We start from the raw sequence: 23,667 nt of genomic DNA, 5'->3' as shown, positions 1-23,667 counted from the left end.
TCGAAACGTTGTCACCCTTGTGAAGGTTCAAGCAGCAGGTCCATACATATACCATAATCACCGCCCAATGTTCTTGTAGGTTTCATGTGAGTACATACATTCCAGACAACGCACTTGGGTATTATAGTAAATATTTTGATAATGGGCTTCAAAATATTTACTATAATTCTCATGTGTGGTGTTTGAGCATGTATGTATTAGCGTACGTAAGCGCGGGTCCCTATTCAACTACACAAATAAATGCGGGCATTGTTATCACACGAGTTAAACAAATGTTTATCGTTGAGGCTGTTCGTCTACTATCTTCCGTTACATCAGAGGTTAAGAACGCCAGGACGTTATTTTGTTTAGCTACCTTAATTTCGTAGACTTTCACATAAGCCAATAAAAGTGGGCTGTTCCGACGTAGTAGTTCAGATTACGTTCTCAGCCCAGTAAGCACTCCCATCTCTGTACACTGATGCGCGTAATCTTGACGAGCATGAAGAAGTTTGAATGATTTAGGAGAACTCGGGTTTTAATCAACCCCTCCATCTGCCCAATCGAGATGCCTTCCGAAAACGTTCATGCGCGGTCAACTATGATAATGGCTTCTTTGCCCGCGTTGTGTTGGTCGATTGCAGCTTGGCAAAATTCGGACGAGTGATGGTGTAGGAAGTACACCATCTAGCGTTTGTTCAGCGCCGGGTCACTCTCACGACTAGCTCATCTAGTCTTTTAGAATTTGACGTTTAACCCTTTCGCCGTAAAAGGATACAGAAAGCGCCCTTTAGATGATTTTCCAAAACACGGTAGAGTGTACCCCCTCTTAAAGGGCGCATCCTGTGCCCTTTTGCACAAGTTCAAGCTAGTAATCAACCTTCTTTTAAAACAAATCATAATCGGTACGCAGAGTAATCATCATGTAATCATTGTCTATACAATTCTAAGTCATACGCATACATTCTATGTATTCTGCAAATTACCGTAGATGGCATGTCCCATGAGACACACCGAAAAGGCTCCGTAACTTTGTAAAAGGACGCCTAGAGCGCCCTTTTAGAAGGAAATATCAATGAGTTGTATACTATAATTTATTGAGGATACTCGCGAAAGGGTTAAAACACCTCCATGAATACATTGTCATGTACGTTTCAAAGTCAGTTGTGTTTACTACTCCCAGAGACGCTGTTGCTAAGCTCAATCAACACGAACACCGACCACAACCCCGGCACACACATTCCTGCGTTTTGCTTCTCTTCCTTCGCACCCGAAGTTGTCGACACCACTCCCCTTTCGGCTCAAAGCGCACCGATAGAACGGACAAGACGCATTGTCCTGAGCCGCCCTGTTTACGTACATATCATTCTAACCAGAATTAACGATTGAAATGGAGTTTTTTGTGGTATCGTTGTGCGTTTGGAATTTCTACTTCGTTTAGAATGAACGCATCGCTGAGTTGTACAGTGTACCGAAACCTTTATGACTTGGCCAGCTAACCGTTCAATATTTTGTGTAATCAATGACAGTCACGTTTCATTCGCCTTGGTTACTAGTCCTACTCGACGGTTCTACTGGCTGCACTGGTTCAGTCGCTGCTCTCGCAGCAGTGCTTGAAACACAGTCATTTCGTCGGGTGGAATGTTCGTCACCGGCTCCCAGGTGGGAACCCAGACGACTAGCACCTGCAGACCTTCTTCGTTATTGTGTCGCTGTTCAAGCAGACGGCGGGAATCGTAGTCCACATCGGTCAGGCGGGTAAAGTGCCTTCGCGCCGCACTCAGTTTCCATCTCTTGGAAGTTGCACACGTTCTCTCGCTAAAAGGGAGCCCTCGACAACTTGCGCCAAAAGTTCACCTAGGAACTCGTGCAGAACGCTCCATGTGATGCGTCTGACAGGGATGCGGTCGAGGGTGCGGTCGCAATTTCGTCGATGTCACGCTCCTCCTCCATCACCGCACGAAGTACAGCTCCTCGGGCGTGGCGGTACGCCTCCGAGAAGATGTACTTCCCGCTGCGGCAAAGGTGTCGGCAACACATATGGCGGAACACCCTCCGGTGGTCAACGCAAAGAATATGCGCCATGTTAGGCAAAATAGACGAATGGTCGATACCTACCACCTACGTAAAGCCCTGCAATGTATTGGTTGGTTGTGAATATTGTGATTTTAGCGGGGTTTTGGTATTGCTCTTCACTATGTGCTTTTGTTTACCTCGAACTATTTACTATAATACTCAAACGGGATGTATGTAAATATTTTTTTACTGCGAGTGTACATGTAACAACGCGTCCTTAGTCCAGTTGAAAAAGATAGATGTAGTTTGTTACCACTCGAACTCTAGTTAAATTGTAGAAGTCTTTCGTCTACTTCCATCATCAACAGAAAAAGGGCAAATAACTAAAATATCATACTGAATTCCCTATGTTAAGACATACAACCAATGGGGGAATAGAGACGTGCGAATCCCTGTCCCGGCTAAATGGATGTACCAATTCAAAGAAAATACGATTTTTTGTGCCTTTCACGTATTTTGGCGGGTGAGCTGTTAATTCAGGCGGAATTAGAGTCATAAAAGGGCGATCAACGCTTATTTAGTGCTAATTCTGCCTAAGATTGTGAACGCTTCCCCTAACATCCGCGATCAGCATTTAAGAGCCAATCGACGGAGATACGACCAGAATGACATGGATTGGCGGGTAGGAAACCGCCAATCGCTCTGTTTCCGCCTAACGCAGGCTGGATTAGCTCATTCCGCCTTAACTCGGCCTCACCATCGCCGCTCCTAATTCGGCAACGAATGGGCGACCTGGAATTAACATGGGAATTAGCTAACTCGGAGCATAATTAAGGTCGATAAGGGATTAGAGTTATGCCAGAATTATCATGGCAGAATAAGTGAAAGGCACAATACTTAAAATAGCAATAATTTTTAGGAACTGCATGGATATTAAGAAAACGTATTTTACTTAACGGATGCTACGGCACGCAAAATATCATCGAAGTGGTCGTTCAAACTAAACTCACCAACTGCCGTATCTAATAAACCCGCACGAGTCGCTTCCTCGATAATGTCGTGAGCATCTTCAACCTCTACTTGCTCTTCTTCTTCGGCATTGTTGACGGATACAAAACCATACTTTTTAACCCCCCCCCATGATTGTGGCCAATGCAATATCGGACCATGCGCTGTGAATCCAGCCGCACATTCGGTATCGACCAGGGGGTCTAACTTGAACGCTTTGTCTGGCGTCCGGGCACGAAGTTGCTCGCGTAAATCTCGAATCCATAAATTTCGCAGTCTGTCTTTTAACACGCGGTATCCGGGCCTGCCCGCACCCCCTAGATGACAAGCCCTATGATCAAGAGCTCAGATCGAGCTGAAATTTGGCACACAGTGTGCTGAGACCATAGAAATATGTACTGTGAAGTTTCGCGTTCGGAGCGCGAGTAGAAGGTATGAATCCGCAAGGAACTATGAAATCTGCCAAAATGTGTAAATGGAATGTGCCTTTTCTGTTCATTATGGCTACATTATAGTCTGTTTTATGACCAAAAATGGATGGGTTATGGTCAAAATGTCATACATTGATTGCGATACCCGTCGACGAAGGGCATCACTGACGAGATACATATCAGGTCTCGTCTCTTTGATCCATCGTATCTCCTCCATTTTCGGTGCTGCGAGTCTACAAAGGCTACATCTACCATTTCTTGATCGGGTATTTCCTTTGAACTCTAAGCTAGACCAATTTAGGCTGATTTAAAAATGTTGGGAAATTACACTTGCCATCCAAAAAGGGCGAAAAGGTGCGGGTTGTTACAGAGACAGGGTGTTAAAGGGGCATTCCATGTTGCATCCGCAGGTTGTGCCACTGAGGGAGGGGTTTTGGAAACCGAGCAAACAAACGCAAAAGCTCACAACTGCAAGAGAGACCGACGGACCGCAGTGTGCGCGGAAGCCTGGCCGCCCAGGTGGCATTCGGGGGGACCTTCAGCACGGTGACGTCGGCAACTTTGGCGTACTCGACGACTTCATTGGGCCAATGCCCAATGAAGTTTTGGAGTAGCAAAAGTATCGGCTCTTTAGGGGCTGGTCGATATGCGAAATGATGTACTGTTTTTCCTTCCGCCCTGTGTCGCCCGGCAGCCGTGGCCGCCGTTTAGGACGTCTCTTCTGACCGGTAGTCATCTTGTGGCAGAATGAAATCGCTGGATGATCGCAGTTGTGTCGTGCTGTATGCCTTGACATAGGGCTCAGCATACATGCGCCAAAGCCCGTATGTATGCTGAGCATGTATTGGTGAATGGGGGGTTAACATAGGGAATTTGGTATGTACAAGTTACTTACTCCTATCATCGACTGCACACACGCTTATGCAAGATTCATCCTACGTTCTCTGTTCTTGGTTTCGTTAACTAGACGTAAGGTCTCACTACTGATGTTGTAGCCTATTATAACTCGCTAGCGAAAAATTAACAATCTGATGTAGCCAAGTTGACAGTAGTACTGATGACTGGAGGTTGAAGTTCGACTAGAAGTCTGGGGTCATCACGATCGTCGAGGCCGTAAATCCTGCCTGACCTATCACTTCAGCCATTCTCACTTTTCGTCCGACCAAGCCGGCGCGAGGTAACTGAGGCGCTCAACACTGCGCTCGAGGGCATGCAGTCCGTAACCGCTGATCCTCGCCCTATACCCGCTGACGAAATAGAGAAGGCACTCGCTACCGCTCGAGCGATCGCCAGGAGGGGGCAGAGTTCAGCATCGGTGGAGACGACGTCTTCTTCGAACTTCCCTGTGTCCGCGTCGATCCCAGCTCTACCTTAATGTCCAAGCCTTGTCACCGAAGACTCGACACTTTTGCAACTGGAGCACAAAGATTTTCTCGATGACACGGATCTCACGGGTGCTCCACCTCAGGGATTTGCCGTGCTTGAGGGTGATGTGAGTACCGACGAACTCATGGTGAGTCAGCAGACTTTCGACTTGGGTGACGACACGCTCATGACTAACCAGCAGACTGTGGACTTAAGTCATGGCAAGACAGCAGCCTACCGATAAAGAAGACGTGGACGAAGAAGTCGAGAATGGAAACGATGAACGCAACGGTCCTGCACCAGACAACCAATGCAGCGAACCTACACCACTACCAGCTGACTCTGAGGCAAGCTGTCGCGCTCAAATTCAAAATCTTGTACAACCGATTATGTCTGCACAAGGTTTCCTGAATAAGCTCATGGAGCAAGCGGAGATCATTCTTGTTCACGGTACAACCGACGTTGGATCTTACATGACTAGTTTTGTGTTGGTTGATCGCAGCTTGAACAAACTCGGAAATAGTGATGGCGTAGTAAGTCAGAGACAATTTCTTCACCTTCGGGTCCCGCACTCTTGCAAGCGGTTTGGCCAACCTTTCCCGGTTAGGAACTCGGAGCTCCAGGCAAGGAAGTGATAGTGATGTTCGACCTCGTCTGGACACTGGCTTGCGATTGAGCTGATGAAATTATTGATCGAAGCTGGCGTTCCGCTCAAGTATACAACACCGTCGTTGCACTGCAAGATTCCAACCATCGTGTATGACAATGGAAGCGTTTACAGTTGCCGTTGTTCGTCAATTTTGACTTTAGGGGCTGGGTAAGCAATGACGAGCATGCGGTCGAAGTTGAACACATAGTTGATGACTGCCTTACGGTTAATGTTAGTCCAGGCGTCGATGGTCAGCGTGCACGGCTTGTTGGCGATTCTCATCATAATCTTTGAGCGTGTCTCATCGTAGCAGGTATCGAAGAGTTTAGAAGTCATCGGCGGGCGTGCCGGGACGCCGTCCGACGGTGTCAATTGCTGCAGCGCATCATCCTAAGTATGGTGGCCAACCTCGGTAAAGGTACGACACAATGTCGTCTTCGATGAGTATGTGGTCTCATGCAGGGTTTTGAGGGTGTCCACTGCGTCTGATGTTCTGGCAGATCGGACAGCCGTAGTTGCGCTTGAAGAGGTTGTCGAGTCAGAATTCATCTTGGCTGAGGAGGCTAGGCGGGCAGGTGGGTGGGTGCACTTGAGGTCTGAGGTCAAAACCTGAAGCGACAGGTATTCAGACCCGTCCCTTTTCGTTAAACATGCAGGCATTTACCAACATGCTCGTATTTTTCTGTGGACCAGCCTAGAGGCTTCTTAAGCCAGCAAGTACATTACTGTACCCATCTTGTCTACCCATCCGCCTGTAAAAAGGTATTACCCGTCCCAACTTTTTTTAACAGAGATTATCACCACAAGATGGTATAAAAACGCCATTTCCTCTTAACGAGTTGCTCTATTTTATTGGCACCTCGGTTAATGGAGCTGCAAAAGCCCACAGCTAGAGTTCATGGCACATGAAGTCTAGTGACGAAGTTTGAGCAAGAAAGGTGTAGTAGTTCTCTTTCTACGGGGTCATAACCTAACATTGTGGCCATCTACTACAAAGGAATTATGAGCGCAGCGCCGTCGATAAAATGTACCTCACTTCCCGCTATTTTGATGGCGGTACTTAGCTAAATGATCATCAAGAAGCAAAGAAAAGCCGCACCGCTAATCACGAATGCGGATTTGTACCGGATTGGTACCTCCGTAAAACGTACGATGTATCGTCGATTGTGTTGTTAAATATTAGTACCCTGGATTAACGGCTAGCACAACTTGCATGGGCACGCTTGAAATGGCTACCCGTGCGCTCCGTGTAGGTGCTCATATCTCCGTAGGTGAGCTGTCTATCGGTCCTACGGACGGCTGCAGTCCTTACTAGTACTTGGCTGTGGTTTGACTCATTTTGGGGTCGATTCAGTAAAGTGCGGATTTAGTTGGTCTCAGATGTTCAGGGGTACCGTCGCATCTCGTGGCGAGATTCTCTGTTAAAAAAAGGTTTTTAACAACCGGATTATGCGTCAAGTACACCGGAAAAGGATAATTTGTGGGGGTCACTCAAATCTAAAAGATCCGCTACAGATAGAAAGGATAAAGCAAAGGGTCCAAGCGAAAGTTATAGACTCCAAAGCGCATTTGTCAGCACGGATGGCTCATAGTTCGCCATATTACTTCAGAAGTCTCCTCTCAAACTTGGCACCCATGACACCCCCACCTCCGCATGCATTCACATTCAGTTAGGTTTCTACCAATCAACAGTGCCGATACCAGGATAAATCAAAACGATTGTGGTATTTTATCCTATGTTTTGTAAGGTCCTTCAGAAACACAATCTAATTTGCCGAAAATAGGCATGATTACACTCGCCCGAAAATGGGCCCTGATGTTGTACTCGAGGATCTCTTGTGCTCGACTACTTGGTCGTACAGGAATGCTAGCGCTTGATATGTAGTGCATATCTATGCTCTACATGTTGGTAAAGTCCGCAATGCATTCTATTGTTCAGCGGATCTTTTATTTACATAAGGCTTGAGTGGTGTACTTAAGGAGGCAGAGTCCGGTTGTTATTGTGAAAACCGATTAGTTTGTCCTGCTGAATTAGCCGGTTAAACATCGCTCATAGCGGATTTGAAAACTAATAAATCGGGGATGTCTCAATTATAATCGGAGTATAAATCGCTTATTGGTCTCGTAATTATGTGCAGCCTAGCAATTTCGATCAACATGCATGTACCCACGGCCCGAGACTCGCTAAGTGCAGCGACAACACCGCGCTTAAACGCGTCACCTGCATATCTCAGTTACATGTATTATAGCGTGCAGCTTTTACTGCTTAGTTCTGATGTTAGTGTTGTAGCCTTGACTACCTACCCAAGAGCGACTGCAACGATTGTTGTCTGGCGGCTAATTTAGCCTTCAAGGAGCGAATGCCGGTTGCATTCCGTCTGAATAGCAAGCAAACCGGCCGGCTCTGGCTTAATCGGCCGATTAGCAAATGTAAATCCGACTCATATGCTCTGACTCTGTAAGTCGTCCTCCGTAGTAATCTTGAGTATAAATCGAGTTACCCAGTCTAACGTAGAATACCAAATAGTGTACGGTCTACTAATATTATAAAGTACCCTACAGAGGCACCTAGGGTACTATACTCGATGGTACTATATTCCCGGGATTGAAGAGGCTTCTTTGGACGATCACTGAAATACAGCAAGTGAACACGCAAGTAATTTTCACCATCAACGCCAGCAAGACGGATTAGCAGATTATGCTAGCTGCAGTAAATGCAGAGACTGGTCTTCGATCCATACTTCGTCAAAAGCATCAAGCAGTTCGTCGACAGAACCTTCACCGCTGTCGTACCCTCCAGCGGTTTGTTCGTCTCCAGTAGCCCCGGTCCATGCTTGACGGAACCTGGCTCCGTAGACGTCGTGCCCACTGATAAACCAGTCGCTGGGATCGTCGTAGAACGATGCTCTTGGCTACAACACTGTCAGGGACCTGACGCCACGCCGTCGCCACCCAAGCAACGATGGTTTCAATAGGTGGAGGTCGCGGGTTCCCACCTCGGGTGTAGCTAACCTGGTCAGATCGTTTCCAGGCGTCGATCAGGACAGACATGTTGTCCTTGAAGGATTTAAAAATCCCGACGTCTCCCGCTTGCAAGTATGGCGTGAGACCACCAGGGATCACAGTCATCTTGATAGACTTGTCAGCGCTGATTCACGATTTTGCCAATGTGGGCGCGCATAGAATCCCACACAACCCACTGGCCCTCGGACTGTGTGACGGACGGGAAGTGCCAGTCCAGCCACTGAAGTAGTAATTCTTGGTCAACCCAGGCGCGTGAAAGGAAACGTAGCAGCCGCCAAGGCGCTCCAGGGGACCTCTTGTCTTTCTCTCCCAGATCAGACAAGGGGGCAACTTCTTCCCAGAGGCCGTCACTGCCAGCGCAGCGGTGATCCGCATGGAGGCGAAGCCAGCCGACCGAATGATGACATGACGCCGCCCCACCTCGTCGACGGTACGATTGCGCGGGCCTTCGAAGTAAATAGCCGTCTCGTCCATGAGGATTGTCTTGTCTCGATTCATGGTGGGCTTATTCTCTTGCAGGAAGCGCATGAAGGCGAGGGCGCGATCGACAAGAACGTCATCCGACAGCGTTGTCAGATTGGTGCGACGGCGGAGGCGGAGGTTGTTTCTCTCCATGAACGCACTCACCCACTGGTCGGACGCAGCGAACCGAACAGGATGCTCTTCGTGCTCTTCTTCAGAGCGACTCTCACGAAAAAGCACCGCGCTTGAGCAGCAATCCAATCCCGCGACACCTTATCCTTGTTGAGCCGGTGGTCGTAGATCATGTCCACCAGCACGTCCTCGCTCACGCCAAGCACTGGACGACAACCTCCACCTTGCAGACGTTGGCGATTACCACTGGCGGCAAGAATCTCATCTCGCTGGCGCCACCACTTGCGAAAAGCCGCAGCGTTGATACGCCAGCCACACTGCCGGAAATGCGCTTCCGCCCGACTTGGCACTCCCCCCCCCCTCCGTGGCAATCCAGTCGATGGCCTGGCGTTTGATACTGAGCTCCACACTCTTTCGTCTTGCAGGTATCTTGGCGAATGATGCCGCTCGACGCCACCAAATCCGCATGAGTTACATTCAGCAAAACGAACGGCAGAGCATTGTCAACCTTGCTGCAGGTGCGTCCCGTGGCACAATGCAGTGCTACGGAGTGAATTATCCACAGCAACGCGTCAACTCGTAGTTTTGATGACACGGTACTTTATTTGTGGGGGACTATATTTGAGGGTACTGTATTCTTATACAGTACCCCCAGATAGGTCCTTGTATTCGCAGGGAACTCTAATACCATACCGTCAAAATTCCAACTGTCCGACCAAGGAGTTCAACCTGCACCGGTACTCGACCAAATCACTTTAATGACATCTATTACATATTTAGTGACCACACACACTATCCAGTAATATTTCCCTCTCATTCAGCCTTTCCAGCCAGACAACGCGCGGACGACGACGGCAGCGGAGACGCGGACGGTGCTCGGCCTCGGGCGGGGTGATGACCCCCCGAGGCCAGCAGCCCCAGGAGCAGGTCAGCGGTAGCGGCGACGTGCACTGCGGCATTGCGTTGCGCGGGGTGACGGTCGCCGAGACCAGCGGCAGCACGACGAGGCAGCAGCGGCGGCGACGCGGACTGCGGCTCGGTCTTCGAGCCAACAAGACAAGGTAAATAATGATGCGCTTTTGGTTGGGGGAATATCCACTTCTGACTTTAAGGTTTGTGCTGTGTTGTTTGTATTATAGTGTCAGTCAAGTGCGAGTAAATACACAAAGAGGTTCACCCATATTATGTTGTTGTCGTTCTCTATTTGATGGTGTTTACTTGCTTGATCAATGCGCTGCGAGGCCGCTTTAACTTTGCTTTTCTGGAGTCTGCTTCTGTGCTATGATTAATCTTGCTTGGGCTTCAGTCGAATGAACGACGGCAATGCCGAAGGCGGCGTTGGATCGGCAACAGAGCCACGATCAACGCGTTCATGGAACTGTGTGATAAGCTCGTCAAGCTTTCCAAGCTTCTGCATCTGACGAAGCGCCTTCAACGCTGTACCTGCTGCGACGGCGAAGGAGCCGTGCGACTTCAAGAAGGTGAGTGCGTTCTGTTGTGCTATATCGCCAAGCTCGAGCACTTCGCTTTTGTATGCAGCGACGAAGTGTCAAGCGCGAAACCTTCAGGTAAGAAGAGCATGAGATACCCTGCGATGTGCCTGTACTCGTACAACGCTGTCTTCTTTACACGCGAGGCTCCGCTGTAAACCACTCGAACCAGATCGCCGACAACGACTGGGCTCCTTCTTCTTCGGGCGTGTCGTCGTAGCTCCTACTGGCGGTGGTTGCTCGAAGGCAGGATGCGTGGCGTCGGCGTTTGCTGGTTGAGTTGCGGTTGTGCTGGTAAGTGTCTTGAGGTGTGCTTCAACAGCTAATATGCGCTCGTCGAGTCGTTTGTTCTGTAGGATTAAAACATCGATCTGCTCGGACTGGTGCTTGATGAGATCAATCAACGCAGGCGACAGCTCCTCACCACCACTAGCAGACGCCTTCGACTCAGGAGGCGTCGCGAATGCCTGGCTAATTGTCACGCTCCACGCGAGCAGCTCCGACTCACCGATGGCTCGTTGTGCTAGGAGCTCACGCATCTTCGTGATGAGCGGGCTGCTTGGGCAGAGCACTAACATGTCGGGGTAATGCATGAACAGGGTAGCCGTAAGGACATCAGCGACGTTGTCGTCAAGGTTCGATGAACTGAGGGAACATGCGCTGGCTTGGTGCCTTCTACATAACCAGCGCCACAGCCAAAGCTTGCAGAGGACATGTCAAGAAATTCGTTGGGTCCTTGAATAAGGAGATGCCTTGTAGTAAAGCTGTTTTAGCCCGCTTAAATCGAAGAAATAAGACTCCACCTAACATAAATGCACTCAGTGTTAAAATAATTCTGCTAAGAACATGATAAGTATTTACTTACCAGGCAAGATGGATAGCTGGCTCTTCTCGACTGTTTCCGCGTCCGAGCTTCGACCGTAAAGGTACCATATCATCACGACTAGTGCCGCGTCGAGTTATTCACTCTCCGTCGCTGCCGTTGAGTACAGTAGCGACACCATAGCTTCTAAGTCTTGTTTAGAGCACGGGGGTGCTTTCTTCTCGTCGCCGACCTCCTCTCGGTTACTACGATACTTACCCAGCCCTGATAGATTTTTTGGAGCTGAGATTTAACCAAAGCTCCTTGTAGCGGGTACTTATCTACTAGCCAATTCTTGACGTTGCCATAGTATGCTAGACACGTATTGGTCGCCCTTACCTTATCGGCTGACGTGGCTAACGAATATGCATACTTGTCTAGTATAATACGCAATACCTTACCTGTCTTATCCCCGTCGATAAGCCTGTGGGTGGCTTCGAGTGTCATGCTCTCCGCGGCCATGTACGTCGTGAACGAGTTGATCGCCGTCGTCCTGGCCTTCTTGCTGTTGGCAGGAGCAAGCGATGCGATCGACATGCTAGCCTATCTGCTCTTTTCACTCTGAACAAAAACATATGTACCGACCATTCGGGTTGGAAACTGAAGGATATTTTTGGGATATGCATTTATATAGACATTTGTATGGCATTAAAAATATTCTGACAAAATTCCAACCAAATATGGTTGGAACGGTTGGAAAAATGTCCTAGTTTAGAGGGGCTTCCGATTGGCCAACATTCATCGAACTTAAGGCATTCATTGGGTGAAAGTCGTCGAGTACGAGCGGTTTGGGATTACAAAAAAGAGTAGCGGTTGGAACAGAGTGAATATTACTCCATACCGGAAACTATTCGGTATTCTAGTTAATTAGGAGGTCGGATTTATCAAATCGGAGGCCGTCGGTCTTATTAGCCACTAAATCGGCGAATTAACAATCCAATAAGACATTCTAATCGGTTTTCACAATAACAGCACTGTTTCCAATGCAGATGATCCTCTTTGTAGTGATAGCCTCGGGAGACCACTTTTTATCACTACGCAGAGGCATGACTACAGCGTCGGACAGAATGTAACTGCCACCTTAGGATAACTCGCTAGGAAAATAGACGAGGTACAACTGTACAAAGTATTTCATGGTAAATTATAGTTCTGGCCAATTAACATCGACTTTGAGTTTGTGATATTCTAATATCATACAAAATCCAAGATATTACTTTACTAAGCAAATCATCCAAATAAATGTTTTAACCAATCATATCATCAAAACGAGAGCGGCCGTTTATTGGGTGTACAGCGACATGCTCTTCACCATCGCTCAGTGCTAGCAGTTACATTCTGTCCGACGCTGTATCTAGATCTGTACCATATTGGCGGTACTGTACATTGTCGTTCAAGGAACCAGGGCAGTGATATTGCCACCATTCAGGCACTTGGTGACCTTATATTGCACTCGATACGTGGTCGAAGCGCTAGATAAAGCAGTTGTTGCGCTGGACATTATAACATATACGTGATGAGACACTAGGCACTATTCAGATGGAACTGGGAGGACTGCACAGGCAGCTACAACACGAAATCTAGTCTAGCGCCCACGCAAAACGATAATGCACATCATGCAAAACTTTTAAGTTTATTAAAATAATATGTCCGCGAACTCGGAGAATCCAAGTCCATTCAAGGTCGCAAGCGACCCACGTCGGACAGGCTTTACGAAATGGACATTCTCATAGTTAACGGTCTCTTGATAGTGATAAAGCCCAATCTCGTATCACTAAGCACTATCCGGAGATTAGAGGATGTTTTGACTTGAATTTGAATGTCGTCGGTCATCGGGAGAGCTCACTACCGCTTCTAGTACTGCAGTCAATGATGTTCTGGTTGGTGGGGCACGAGCTTGAAGCGAGAGTCTGTCCAATCTTATTTTCTTAAATAAACTGTAGGAGACTGAGTCTGACGCTCCCGTATATAAGCTTGCTGACTGTGTTCCCTCCACTCTAAATCAGGGTACGAACGTATACGACGAGGCAACATCAGAGCCAATAAACTGTAGCATTTTAGCTAAAGCTGCACCCGTCGTCCTGTTGCTGAGCCAGATTAGCATTTCTCAGTTTGGAAAGTTCCCTCTAAATCGTGTACCTCTGATTTAATGACATATGGTCACTAAATTCCACATCTTGATGCAGTGAAATCTCAAATCCTATCTATGTCACAATTCATGAAATGTCAGTAAACACAGGATTTTTGGTCAAAAATGGCCCTGGGTGACTCAATCAGAATGTCAGCCCTAACTTTAAGCGTTCCTTCTAAACTGATATCAGGAAGTAAATGCGGGTATGGACCCTTGAAAAAGCTAAGTAAAAGTGAGTGCATCAATAGTACGCAAAATACACTTGCAGGTGAAAATAGATTGATACCAATTTGAGTCTTTCTGTTGCCCCCCTCCACTCTGCGCTTCGCGCTGCGTCAATGTCTACCAAGGCCCCGTTCAAGTTCGAAGAGTTTTATGAGGCATTTGGCAAGTCTGTACCATCTGGTGTCATCTTCGTCGACGGGCAAGTTCACATTGTGCCGCGCGAAAAGGAGGTGGTAGCAGCGCCGGTAGATCGCATTGGGACCAGCAACTCTGAGCCTGTTCTCCCAGCAATTAATCGTGAACGTTCAATACGAAAACACGCTAAGGGAAGACTCCTGGATAGTGCCGACCGACGTCGTCTACCCTGGCCCATCAGAGCGCTGCTGGAAGCACAAGAGCCCGATGGTAGCTGGGTCTACTCCAGCAACTTTGAGTTCATCATGAACGGCGCAGCTCCACCGCCAGTGGAGGGCATATCCGGCAAAATGTGGGCCACGGCAGTCGCCATCACGGTCTGGCGGCAGTTCCCAGAGTACTTTGAGCTGCTTGAAACGTACTATGAGAAGGCCATGCTTCACGCCGATGAAAATGTGCTTCGAATTGTGCGATCAGTGCTTCAGTTTGACGCCTTTGAAAAGGTACGTGGCTGCTCCCAAAGCTATGATTTGATTTTTCCTATCTAACATTCACCACGATGAACTCAGATTCGTCCTTTTAAGAGCGATGAGGCACGAGTGGTCCGCGAGCAGCTTGCCCGTGAAGCTGCCGCAAAGCGCGAGCTTGAGCTGAACGAAGAGCTAAAGATCGCGCGTATGCGCGAGGAGGCTATTCGAATCGGGAAGCTCAGCTTAGTTCATGCTCGCAGACTGCCAATGCCCACGCAACAGCTATTCGTCGCCGAGTTGGGGAGTGAAATTGCCACAGTGTTCTCCGCCTTACCCCCAACGTTGATGCAAGACCAAGACACTCGTCGCCACGATTCGTTCAGCGTTGGTCAGCTGGTTGAAAGCTGCCGCCGTCGTCGCAAGAATGGATCGGCCCTCGCGACTGCAAACTCATCACCTCGCTGGCACCTGTGCCGGATCAGTGCCGTTGACGAGGCAAGTCGCCTGGTCCAGTTGGACTTCCTCGATGGCGACTGCGAGCGTGAGAGAAGAGTTCCGATGAAATTCGTTCGTCCTACTGCTGCAGGCGCCCAAGAGGCTCGAGCAGCGCAGTTTGAAGCATTGCAAAGTTTCTGGAGCCAGCCTATCGTGTGTGAAGCGGAGATCGCTCGGCTAGAGGAAGCCCGTGCGGTTAAATTGACGCCGTTGCCATGGGACTGCAGGCACCACCTCGCTCTACAAGAAGCAGCGAGTCGCTACCACGAAGATGCAGTAACAGATGAAGTGGCTACTGACAAACCGGTCAGCAGCAGTCGGCGCCCTCGATCGTCGACACAGCGGCCCGGGTCTAGCGAGAGCACGCGGGGAAACTCGAGCCGCCCTGTGGACACGCTCTTTCAAGCTGCCGCACTCGTCTTGATGCGGTACGATCGGGCCTACGCTCGCGTGCAAGCGGCCATCGAGGCCGGCTCCAGGCGCTACGCGACGGCGGTTCTGTACCGCGAGCGCTTCCACGCCTTCGACGAGCTAGCAGATGCGCTCGTGGCGCTCGCGGAGAGCACTGTGGACGCGCTCGAGGCCATCTGGAGGTGGAAGCAGGACGGCCCGCCAGACGCGAGGCCCAAGACGTTCGTCTGGAAAGGAGACGGCTTCGTCGCCACGGTACGTGTTGCTCAGCCCACGTTGAAGTTGACGCGACAAGAGTATCTAACACATGTATCCTACTGAGTCGCAGCTCGTCAGGTCGCTGGACTTCCTGGGTGGCTACCGCGAGCTGGCCGAGTGGTACGGCGAGGAGTTCCCGCTGGACGGCAACCCCTTCATGCGCTCGTCGTCGCTGCTGGACCTGGCCGAGGAGCGCGGGCTGCAGCCCGCACAGCAACAGCAGCGGCGGCGGTCGAGCGCATTGCGCGCCGCTGTAAGTGGGGGCTGTCCCCATCCCGTGTCGTTCTTTTTTCTTGTTTGGTTCTAATTTTTCTCATCGGATACTGTACAGTTGAAGCTGCACAAGCGCTCGGACGACGACGACTTGGCCGGACCGAGTCCGACGTGGTGGCCGGAGGCTCGCTACCCCGGCGAGCTGCTGCGCCGCGTGGAGCAGGCCGAGCAGGTCAGTATGTGCATGCGCGTGCGCGAGGAAGCTTGGTGGTCTGACCCGCCGCTCGTTGACTCGCAGAGACTGCTGGCCGAGTTGATCTCCTCGCGCTGGCTCGAAAAAGAGAGGGCGGACCAAACCGTGGGACGATAAAAAAGTATTCGGTTCAACTGCCAAAAAATATCTAATGACGTTACACCTTTTTCTCTCTCTCTTTAGCAGTCGCGCCGCGAGTCTCGCTTGGCAGAGGTGGCGTCCGCGCCGCCGGCGGGGCGACGGCCGGCGTGGTAGGCCTCCATGCTGAGGCGGATGAACTCCTGCGTGTAGCTGCGGTCGGCCTTGACGGGGCCCTCGGCCGGCACATTGAAGAAAGTCCGGCCGCAAATCTCCCGCCGCGCGCTCGCCGGGTTGTTGTTGGCCCACATCGGCGCGTCTACGCGCGCCGTGACCTGCAGAAAAGATCGCGCAGCGGTTTGTTAGCCCGAGAAGGGTGAAGCACACGAGGGATCCTTGTGTCGGGTCGTGCGCACCGATCGGGCGGAGTACGGCTTGTCCTCGAATGGTTGTCCGTCGTACGCGACCTTGCGCTGGATGGCGCCCTTGGCCTCCACGGTGCTGGTGGGTTTGAACATGCCTGGCTGCTGCGAGCGCGTGGATCCATGGGCACTTCAGTGGAGAGAGAGACAAACAGACGGGCGGGAAGCCCTATTTTGCGGTAGATACTGTACTGCATGTAGACGCACCGTGTTGTGAGCTGCATGCCGCATGGGCGCCGCCGGCAGACCAGCTCTGGACGACGCGGCCGCCGCCGCCGCTGCGCGCCGCTCCTGGCGGGCCTTGGCGTGCTTGCACATGATGGCGGAGCGGAACGTGGTCAGCGGCAGCGTTGCGTCGAAGATCTCCTCCAGCTGCAGCAGCGTGAACGAAGCAGGCGTCAGCGGATCGTGCGGTCGTCAGGTCGACGCGAATCCTCCCAAGGACAGACACTTCAACCAAGAAAGACAGACCGAGTCGGGCGGGATGAGGCGGCTCGCGACGTCGTCGTACCTGCCTCGGGGCGGCGAGCTCTCGGCGGCGGCGGCAGCCGCGGTGGGGAGCTGCGGCTCCTGCACGAGCACGATGCTGTCGCCGTCGGTCTTGCCGGCGCCGATGGTGGCCAGCGACGGGAAGTAGCGCACCGAGCGGAAGTTCTCCACGTATGCGTCCTTGTACAGGCGCTTCTCGCGCTCGAACGCGACCAGCTCCGACTTGTCCACCATCCGCAAACGGGTTATTGCGAGGGCCAATGCGGCAATTCTGCTCGTGGCACGCGTTTTCGGCGCTCGCCGCGCTAAGATTAGATCCTGGCGCTCACTTGGCTACGGTGGACTTGCGGTGTTGTAGGGTCGCTAGATGGCGACATGCGCTACACTCGACGCGGGCCACGATGACTGCAGCCACCGAGAAGAGCCATGAACGGCGAACCACCACGACGACGCCAACGCAGCCAAAAAGATCGAGCTGCGCGGCCTGGCAGGACGAGGCGCAGGCCGGCTCACAGACGGCTCCGCCGTCTGCAACCCCGTTCGCATCGCGCAGCGGCTGTCGGCGGCAAATCGCGCGGCAAGCGCTGGCCGTGAACTGAACTCCAAGATCAGGGGATTTCACTAAGTCAGTAATGCGCGCGCGGGGGGGGCTTAACAATTGGCAATCGCTAATCACCGACTCCTTTTGTGGATTCCTCACCTTAGTACCTAGAAAAATGCTACCGACTGTTGCTTCATGCGAAGCTCCATTTTGTGCTGCGTTCCTGTTGGATGCACCAGGTTCTTGGCAGTGCTATTTTACAACTTGCTCAGAAAAAGCTCACAATCTCCTGCCACCTCCTTTCCTCGCGATCTAGGAGTGGGCTCACAAGCATCGATGTACAGTGCACTTCTCTGTACAATACGATGTACTAGAGAAATGATCAGCGATGCTTCATTTTAAATATGCGGGAGCGATGACCTGACCATTGGCTCAAACTTCTTCACCACCGAGAATCGAGAAAGTAAAGCATCTACGTCAAGACCGACCACTTCACCTTGACTTTTATAGATATGTAAGGATAGAAGCAGCTTGTTGGTTCATACCTGTTCGAGGCGTCTTTTAGATGATGTTGTTGTTGCGCGCGGTAACGGGTGCTGCTTTCGGACTTCAGGGCCACTACATTGCCTACCTCCCTCGACACTGTTTGATATGTTTTGCTCGTGACGGTGCCGACAAGTCCGCGTCTCGATCGTCCGTGGCAAGTTGTTGTCTCGGGTGAAAGTGCGTAGAAAGTAGTCAAGGTTTTGTGCTGCAGTAGCTTGTCAATTTCAGTACTTTGAGCTACTGACATATGAGAACTCCTTAAAGATACTCTTGCCCAGCTGTACGTCTTTTCGACTGCCAACCGAGCCCATCACGCGTCCTTTCTATATGTGTTTATCAGGTGCCGGACGGGCTCCGCCGAGCTGAGCTCGGCCCAAAGTCTCTCCACGCGAGAGTCTCAGCAGCGGGCCCTATCTACCCGCGGCGGGCGCCACCTGCCAAAATCTACCGAGGGGATATAAAACCCCCGCGTGCCGGACTTCTATGCGCAGATCCCTTCTTCAAACACTTTGCGCCGATCCTGTCGACTTGACGCAGAGCTCCGCCCGACCGACTCTTGGGCCGCGCGTGTGGTGGTACCTGCACCGCACCGACGACACGACCTGGATTGAGGAGGAATTGTGGAAGGAATTCCGCGCCGCTGGACACCGGGCGATGGAGGCGGCGCCCGCGGTGACGGAAGATGGCGAGGCCCCCGTCGACGACGACGACAGCCGCAGCAGTGCGCTGGTCGCCAGCTTAACTGCGATCTTCGCTTTACGACGCGCGACACGCATGATGTTGCCAACGTCGCGGCCCGGCTCTGGGCGGAAGAGCTTTCTCTCAGCAGCCCTAGCCCCACACCAGGAAAACTGAACTCGACTTGCGCTCAGTATGGGCCGAGCGCGAACGAACGCTGCACGAGGCAAGTGGAGCCAATACTCCAAGTAGATCTTGTCTGCCACACAAAGCTAAAAGCGCCGAGAGCGGAACAGGACGCCAGGCCGGCGAGAAGGAGGTTTCGCCCCAGACCCCGACGCCCAGGTAAGCCCCCGCCTAGTACTCGCTGTCTGCGGCTGCTGTCTGCCCTCCTGCCTGCCTGCATGTGCGCGCGCGCTGGCCCTTCCCCCACGCTGCTGCCGCGGCATGTGTGCAATGCAGGCCAGCTGGATGTGTTTCGGTTTGCGGTTGCGGGCGGAGGGAGGGAGGGAGTGGATCCATCCATCCATCCCGAAGCTCGCAGCAGCAGCAGCTCAGCTCGGCGCAGTCCGAGACCCTCCAAGATCCGCATTCTCACTCCACTCGCTCTTTGCAGCACAGACCTTCCTCTGGCGTTTCGTCTCCACCGACGTGACCGCCGTTAGCGACACAGCGATATATTTAGCCGCTCGGCATCAACTCAGACACAATGGACCGCGTCAAGCGAGAGGCCTACGGCGAGGACGGCCACGGCCACCGGCGCGAGGAAGAACACGTCGCCCCACTGACAAAGGTGCGTGCTCATCAACACACACCCCACACACTCACGACCAAGATCCATTTGAGGCTAACCTTGTTGTGCCAATCTTGCAGGAATCTGAGCCCTGGCGCGGCTCCTCTGGCTTCGGCCTCGCCAACATCCTCAACCGCAGCAGCTCCGGCGCCCCCACCAGCACCATGCCGCAGTTCAGCCTCCCGTCGCTCCACAGCTTCGGCAAGCCGCTGCTCACCAAGCCCGAGGTGTCGTTGGCCCCTCAGCACTACGAGGAGGAAAACCAGTACGTCGCTACTCGCCAGCAGCTCCAGCAACAGCAGCAGCAGCGCAGCGCCGACTCGTCTCCAGCTCGACAGACATCGCCCTCGCCCAACTCGAGACGAATTGCTCCGGCACCGGCAGATGAGGAAGAGGCGGAACAAGAAGCAGAAAACACACCAGCCAGCACCCGAAGCGGTGGCGCTGCCACTCAGTCGATCCGCGGCGGCCGCTGGACGGCTGACGAGCACGAACGCTTCCTCGAGGGATTCCGCATCCACGGACACAAGTGGAAGCGCGTGCAGCAAGTGGTTCGCACACGGTCAGTCACACAAGTGCGCACTCATGCACAAAAGTACCTGCTCAAGGTGGCCAAGCTCAAAGCTGAAAAGAAGCAAGGCGCCAAGACTGCAGAAATGACCACGCTTGCTGCCGAGCAACCTAGTACAGCTACTGCTGCAGCAGCTGCAGGCTCGGTGGATGGCAGCAACACAGCACCATCTACACCAGAACACGGCGCCAACAATGATAGCCCCCGCAAGACTCCCAGGAAGAAAGTGCGGCGGTTGGAGCACGGCAACTGCGACCCGGTGGACCAAGAGTACATCGCTGCCGCAGCAACAACCTTGTGCTTCCTCATGAGCCAGAAGATCGACTCGCTTTTCGACACAAGACACGAGCCCAAGCTGGACGCCAACAACGGGGACTATGAGCCCTACGACTGCTACGCATCACAGCCTGCTGCACAGCCAGACGCTGAGCGCAGTGGGTCCCGCAAGCGGTCGTACATGCACTTTATCACGGAACAGCAGGAAGACTACGCGTCCTACGACCCCGCCCACGGCGAGCCTTCGTCGTACACAATTGAAGGCAGCAAGCTCTGCTCGTAAACGGCGAGCTTGCATACGTCAGTTTCCAGACCCCCACGAAGATGATCGAGCAAAAAGTATCGCGCGGAAACTGACAGAGCGAAGTCAAGCCTAGCATAGTTTCGCGAGTTCCTCTTCTCACCAACGGAAGTGATCGCGTGTCTCCTTGTGAACGCTTGCTCAAGTGTATATATTCTTATGTATATATGGGGTTTCATCGCCGCCTGGTAGACGTCAAGACGGATGCGGAGGCAGGGAAGATCGGCGTTGGGTGACGCCGGTGGTATTTGTAAGTTTAGTCGCTATAGTATAGATCCCTGCTTTTGCTGCTCGGCGGTGGCAGACTGCCACTGGGTCCAGTAGACCTTCACCTCCTAGGCAAAGATGATAGCTCCACATTTTTCCTTCTAAAATATTTCTCCGTTACTGATATTGACGGTCTTAGCACGAAAGCTCAGGTGCTTCATGCAAGAGATCACCTGCAACTTATCCGCTTCCACTTCGCGCGCTGCTTCCTCATCACGTTTGCGCATCACTTGCTTCTGTTTAACAAGCAGGTCCTCAATATCCTGGCGATCCGACGCCATTTCTTCCGTCTCCACTCCATCGTTAAGTCTTACAGCCTGGTCCACAACATAGGAGCAAATAAACAATAAGGATTGCGTTTGTACGTCAATAAACGAACAGCGCTCCAACCTCCTGAAGAGCCTCCAGCGCCAGTTTCAGCTCCCCGAAATTTAGTTGGCAGCGTGCCAATGTGAGAAATCCGTCGCTCCATGTCGGCGCCAACTCGGTCGCTTTGCGCGCGAACTGGACGGCGTGGAAGTCCTCGAACACCGCCATGGAGGCCTGCGCCAGGAGCTCGTACAATGCCGCACTGCTCGGGTCCACGCCCAGAGCTTCTTGCCACCTGTCCATGGCCGCCCGGAACCTGCCAGCTTCCGCCAGCGTGTTGCCCTCGTCCTTCAGACGCTTCACCTTGGCTTGAACGTCCTCGAGCAGCTCCACTCGGCGCTTCACTCGGCTGGAAGGAGAGGCGTCTGGTGCTTCCTCTCGCAGAGCTTCCACACTGGAAAACACACCGCATACTGGCGCTGGTAAGACCTTCACGCTCTCAGCGGCGTCCTGGCAGCGTCGCTTCTTCGACGGCTTCAACGCGAACCGCACCGGCGCCGCCATCGGAGCAACTTTTGTGTGTTTTGACCATACAAAAATCAAGATTCGTTTTCTACCAGTAACTGCAATTTGATCGCGTCATCTGCTATATCGCACGTTCTTAACTTTTCGTTGCTGACGGTCGGTCTCCACATTTGACTGGCCTCGGCAATATCACCAGTGACAGCGAGTGCAGAAGACTTAGCCGGCCACCATGAAGCTCGACGTGACCGCCATGCGCTACCTGACTAAGGAGCACTTCCGCGTGCTGACGGCCATCGAGATGGGCATGAAGAATCACGAGGTGGTGCCCGTGGAGCTCATCGCCAGCATCGCCAAGCTGCGCCACGGCGGCGTGCAGAAAATCCTGTCGCACCTGCTGCGCAACAAGCTCATTGCGCACGACGGCAACGCGTACGATGGCTTCCGCCTCACGTACAACGGATACGACTACCTGGCGCTGCGCGTGTTCCTGCAGCGCGGCCACATCGTCGGACTGGGACGCCAAATCGGCGTCGGCAAGGAGTCGGACATCTACTTGGCCACGCAGGAGGACGGCACGGAGGTCGCCATCAAGTTCCACCGCCTTGGACGTACGTCGTTCCGCGCAGTTAAGTCCAAGCGTGACTACCTCAAGAACCGCAAGTCAGCCAGTTGGTTCTACATGTCGCGCCTCTCGGCCATGAAGGAGTACGCCTTCCTGAAGGTAAGGCGATGGAGAATTCAACGTGTTGGGGGTTCGTTGGTCCTGTAGCTCACTGCTGTTTTATTATATAGGCGCTGTACGACCGCGACTTCCCGACGCCGACGCCCATTGACTGCAACCGCCACGCTATCTGCATGAGCCTCGTGGAGGGCTACACGCTAAACCAAGTGCGTCGTCTGGCCAACTCCAAGGACGCGTACGACACGGCCATGTCGATCGTTGTGCGACTGGCGGAGTATGGACTGGTGCACTGTGACTTCAACGAGTTCAACATCATGATCGGAGAAGATGGCAAGATCACCATGATCGATTTCCCGCAGATGATTTCGACATCGCACCCGAACGCTTCCGAGTGAGTGCACTTTCGGTTTGTATGTCTCTTGGTGACGCATTGCTGACATTTTGTCATTTTTATAGGCTGTTCGATCGTGATGTTCACGGGCTGGTGAAGTTTTTTTCACGACTCCAAGCCGGTGCCTACACCCCTGATGTAAGTTGTGATCGAAGCAGTCAAGCTTGACGTTGTTATTGCTGAAATGATGCAATGCTGACCATAATTTTGTATTTGACTTTTCCAGCGTGTCCCGAAGCTGAAGGACATTGTGGCGGACGAGAACGTCCGTCTGGATGAAGATGTGGAGGCTAGTGGCTACGGAAAGGAGTTCGGCGAACAAGTGCACGACGTAAGAAACTTGATAACGCATCATTGTGGGCTGCGGACCGAGCTGACGAGTGTGGCTTTGTTTCTTCTTGCATTTGCAGCTCTCGATTTTCTCAGCCCACCAGGTTGTTGACGACAGTGACAGCGACGAGGATGACAGCGAAGAGGAAGGCGAGGGCGAGGAGGAAGACGCCGAAAACGAGCAGGTTCCCGATCTTGTCCAGGGAGTTGAAGCTACGACTCTGGATGGCGAGGGTGGTGAGTCTGGTGATGACAACGATGACGAAGGTGAAGAGGAGCAGGATGCGTTCGCCGTTGAGAACGAGATCATCAAGCAGCGGGTGCAGCGCGACCGACAGGCACGTCAAAAGGCAGGTGGTAAGCGGCGGTCGCGCAACTCGGCCAAGTTGAGCATTAAGGGCAAGCTCTACCACAAGAACGACTGGTAAGTCGGAGAGGGAGAGGATGGTGTAAAGCCGTTTG

The 23,667-nt window shown here is 52.2% G+C and overlaps 9 protein-coding genes across 9 annotated transcripts; 4 read left to right on the top strand and 5 right to left on the bottom strand.

Moving 5' to 3' along the window:
• Window positions 1-4,312: 4,312 nt before the first annotated feature.
• PHYSODRAFT_294104 (hypothetical protein) lies at window positions 4,313-5,475 on the top strand (the record flags this gene model as incomplete). Its single annotated transcript, XM_009517562.1, has 5 exons — window positions 4,313-4,408; window positions 4,576-4,781; window positions 4,818-4,947; window positions 5,030-5,332; window positions 5,407-5,475. The coding sequence occupies 5 exons, from the start codon at window positions 4,313-4,315 to the stop codon at window positions 5,473-5,475; spliced, it is 804 nt and encodes a 267-aa protein (XP_009515857.1).
• A 2,669-nt stretch (window positions 5,476-8,144) lies between these two features.
• PHYSODRAFT_309400 (hypothetical protein) lies at window positions 8,145-9,087 on the bottom strand (the record flags this gene model as incomplete). The annotated part of the gene is given in 4 exon segments (XM_009517561.1): window positions 8,145-8,331; window positions 8,390-8,586; window positions 8,606-8,692; window positions 8,737-9,087. 4 exon segments carry the CDS (start codon window positions 9,085-9,087, stop codon window positions 8,145-8,147), a joined length of 822 nt encoding a protein of 273 aa, XP_009515856.1.
• Window positions 9,088-11,231: 2,144 nt separating this feature from the next.
• PHYSODRAFT_471840 (hypothetical protein) lies at window positions 11,232-11,512 on the bottom strand (the record flags this gene model as incomplete). The annotated part of the gene is made up of 2 exons (XM_009517560.1): window positions 11,232-11,359; window positions 11,422-11,512. Coding segments are annotated over 2 exons (219 nt in total), but the record flags the coding sequence as incomplete, so codon positions are not given.
• A 53-nt stretch (window positions 11,513-11,565) lies between these two features.
• PHYSODRAFT_477178 (hypothetical protein) lies at window positions 11,566-11,955 on the bottom strand (the record flags this gene model as incomplete). The annotated part of the gene is made up of 1 exon (XM_009517559.1): window positions 11,566-11,955. The coding sequence occupies one exon, from the start codon at window positions 11,953-11,955 to the stop codon at window positions 11,566-11,568; it is 390 nt and encodes a 129-aa protein (XP_009515854.1).
• Window positions 11,956-13,884: 1,929 nt separating this feature from the next.
• PHYSODRAFT_260453 (hypothetical protein) lies at window positions 13,885-16,123 on the top strand (the record flags this gene model as incomplete). The annotated part of the gene is made up of 4 exons (XM_009517558.1): window positions 13,885-14,409; window positions 14,476-15,537; window positions 15,611-15,793; window positions 15,872-16,123. 4 exons carry the CDS (start codon window positions 13,885-13,887, stop codon window positions 16,121-16,123), a joined length of 2,022 nt encoding a protein of 673 aa, XP_009515853.1.
• A 62-nt stretch (window positions 16,124-16,185) lies between these two features.
• On the bottom strand, window positions 16,186-17,440 carry PHYSODRAFT_552319 (hypothetical protein; the record flags this gene model as incomplete). The annotated part of the gene is made up of 4 exons (XM_009517557.1): window positions 16,978-17,440; window positions 16,766-16,878; window positions 16,501-16,636; window positions 16,186-16,419 (listed from the first exon to the last, which is right to left on the bottom strand). Exons 1-4 carry the CDS (start codon window positions 17,227-17,229, stop codon window positions 16,186-16,188), a joined length of 735 nt encoding a protein of 244 aa, XP_009515852.1. The 5' UTR covers window positions 17,230-17,440.
• PHYSODRAFT_343892 (hypothetical protein) lies at window positions 17,397-21,006 on the top strand (the record flags this gene model as incomplete). Its single annotated transcript, XM_009517556.1, has 4 exons — window positions 17,397-17,585; window positions 18,620-18,811; window positions 19,446-19,553; window positions 19,634-21,006. The coding sequence occupies 4 exons, from the start codon at window positions 17,397-17,399 to the stop codon at window positions 20,681-20,683; spliced, it is 1,539 nt and encodes a 512-aa protein (XP_009515851.1). The 3' UTR covers window positions 20,684-21,006.
• Window positions 21,007-21,069: 63 nt separating this feature from the next.
• On the bottom strand, window positions 21,070-21,580 carry PHYSODRAFT_474721 (hypothetical protein; the record flags this gene model as incomplete). The annotated part of the gene is made up of 3 exons (XM_009517555.1): window positions 21,070-21,147; window positions 21,199-21,258; window positions 21,359-21,580. 3 exons carry the CDS (start codon window positions 21,578-21,580, stop codon window positions 21,070-21,072), a joined length of 360 nt encoding a protein of 119 aa, XP_009515850.1.
• Window positions 21,581-22,031: 451 nt separating this feature from the next.
• On the top strand, window positions 22,032-23,633 carry PHYSODRAFT_260476 (hypothetical protein; the record flags this gene model as incomplete). Its single annotated transcript, XM_009517554.1, has 5 exons — window positions 22,032-22,523; window positions 22,595-22,875; window positions 22,941-23,013; window positions 23,102-23,206; window positions 23,286-23,633. The coding sequence occupies 5 exons, from the start codon at window positions 22,032-22,034 to the stop codon at window positions 23,631-23,633; spliced, it is 1,299 nt and encodes a 432-aa protein (XP_009515849.1).
• Window positions 23,634-23,667: the final 34 nt, after the last annotated feature.

This window comes from Phytophthora sojae, assembly GCF_000149755.1.
Source record: "Phytophthora sojae unplaced genomic scaffold PHYSOscaffold_1, whole genome shotgun sequence".
In the NCBI taxonomy this organism is placed as follows: Eukaryota; Oomycota; class Peronosporomycetes; order Peronosporales; family Peronosporaceae; genus Phytophthora; species Phytophthora sojae.
Note: the sequence above shows the minus strand (reverse complement) of the source record. Positions and strands in the feature narration are given on the sequence as shown.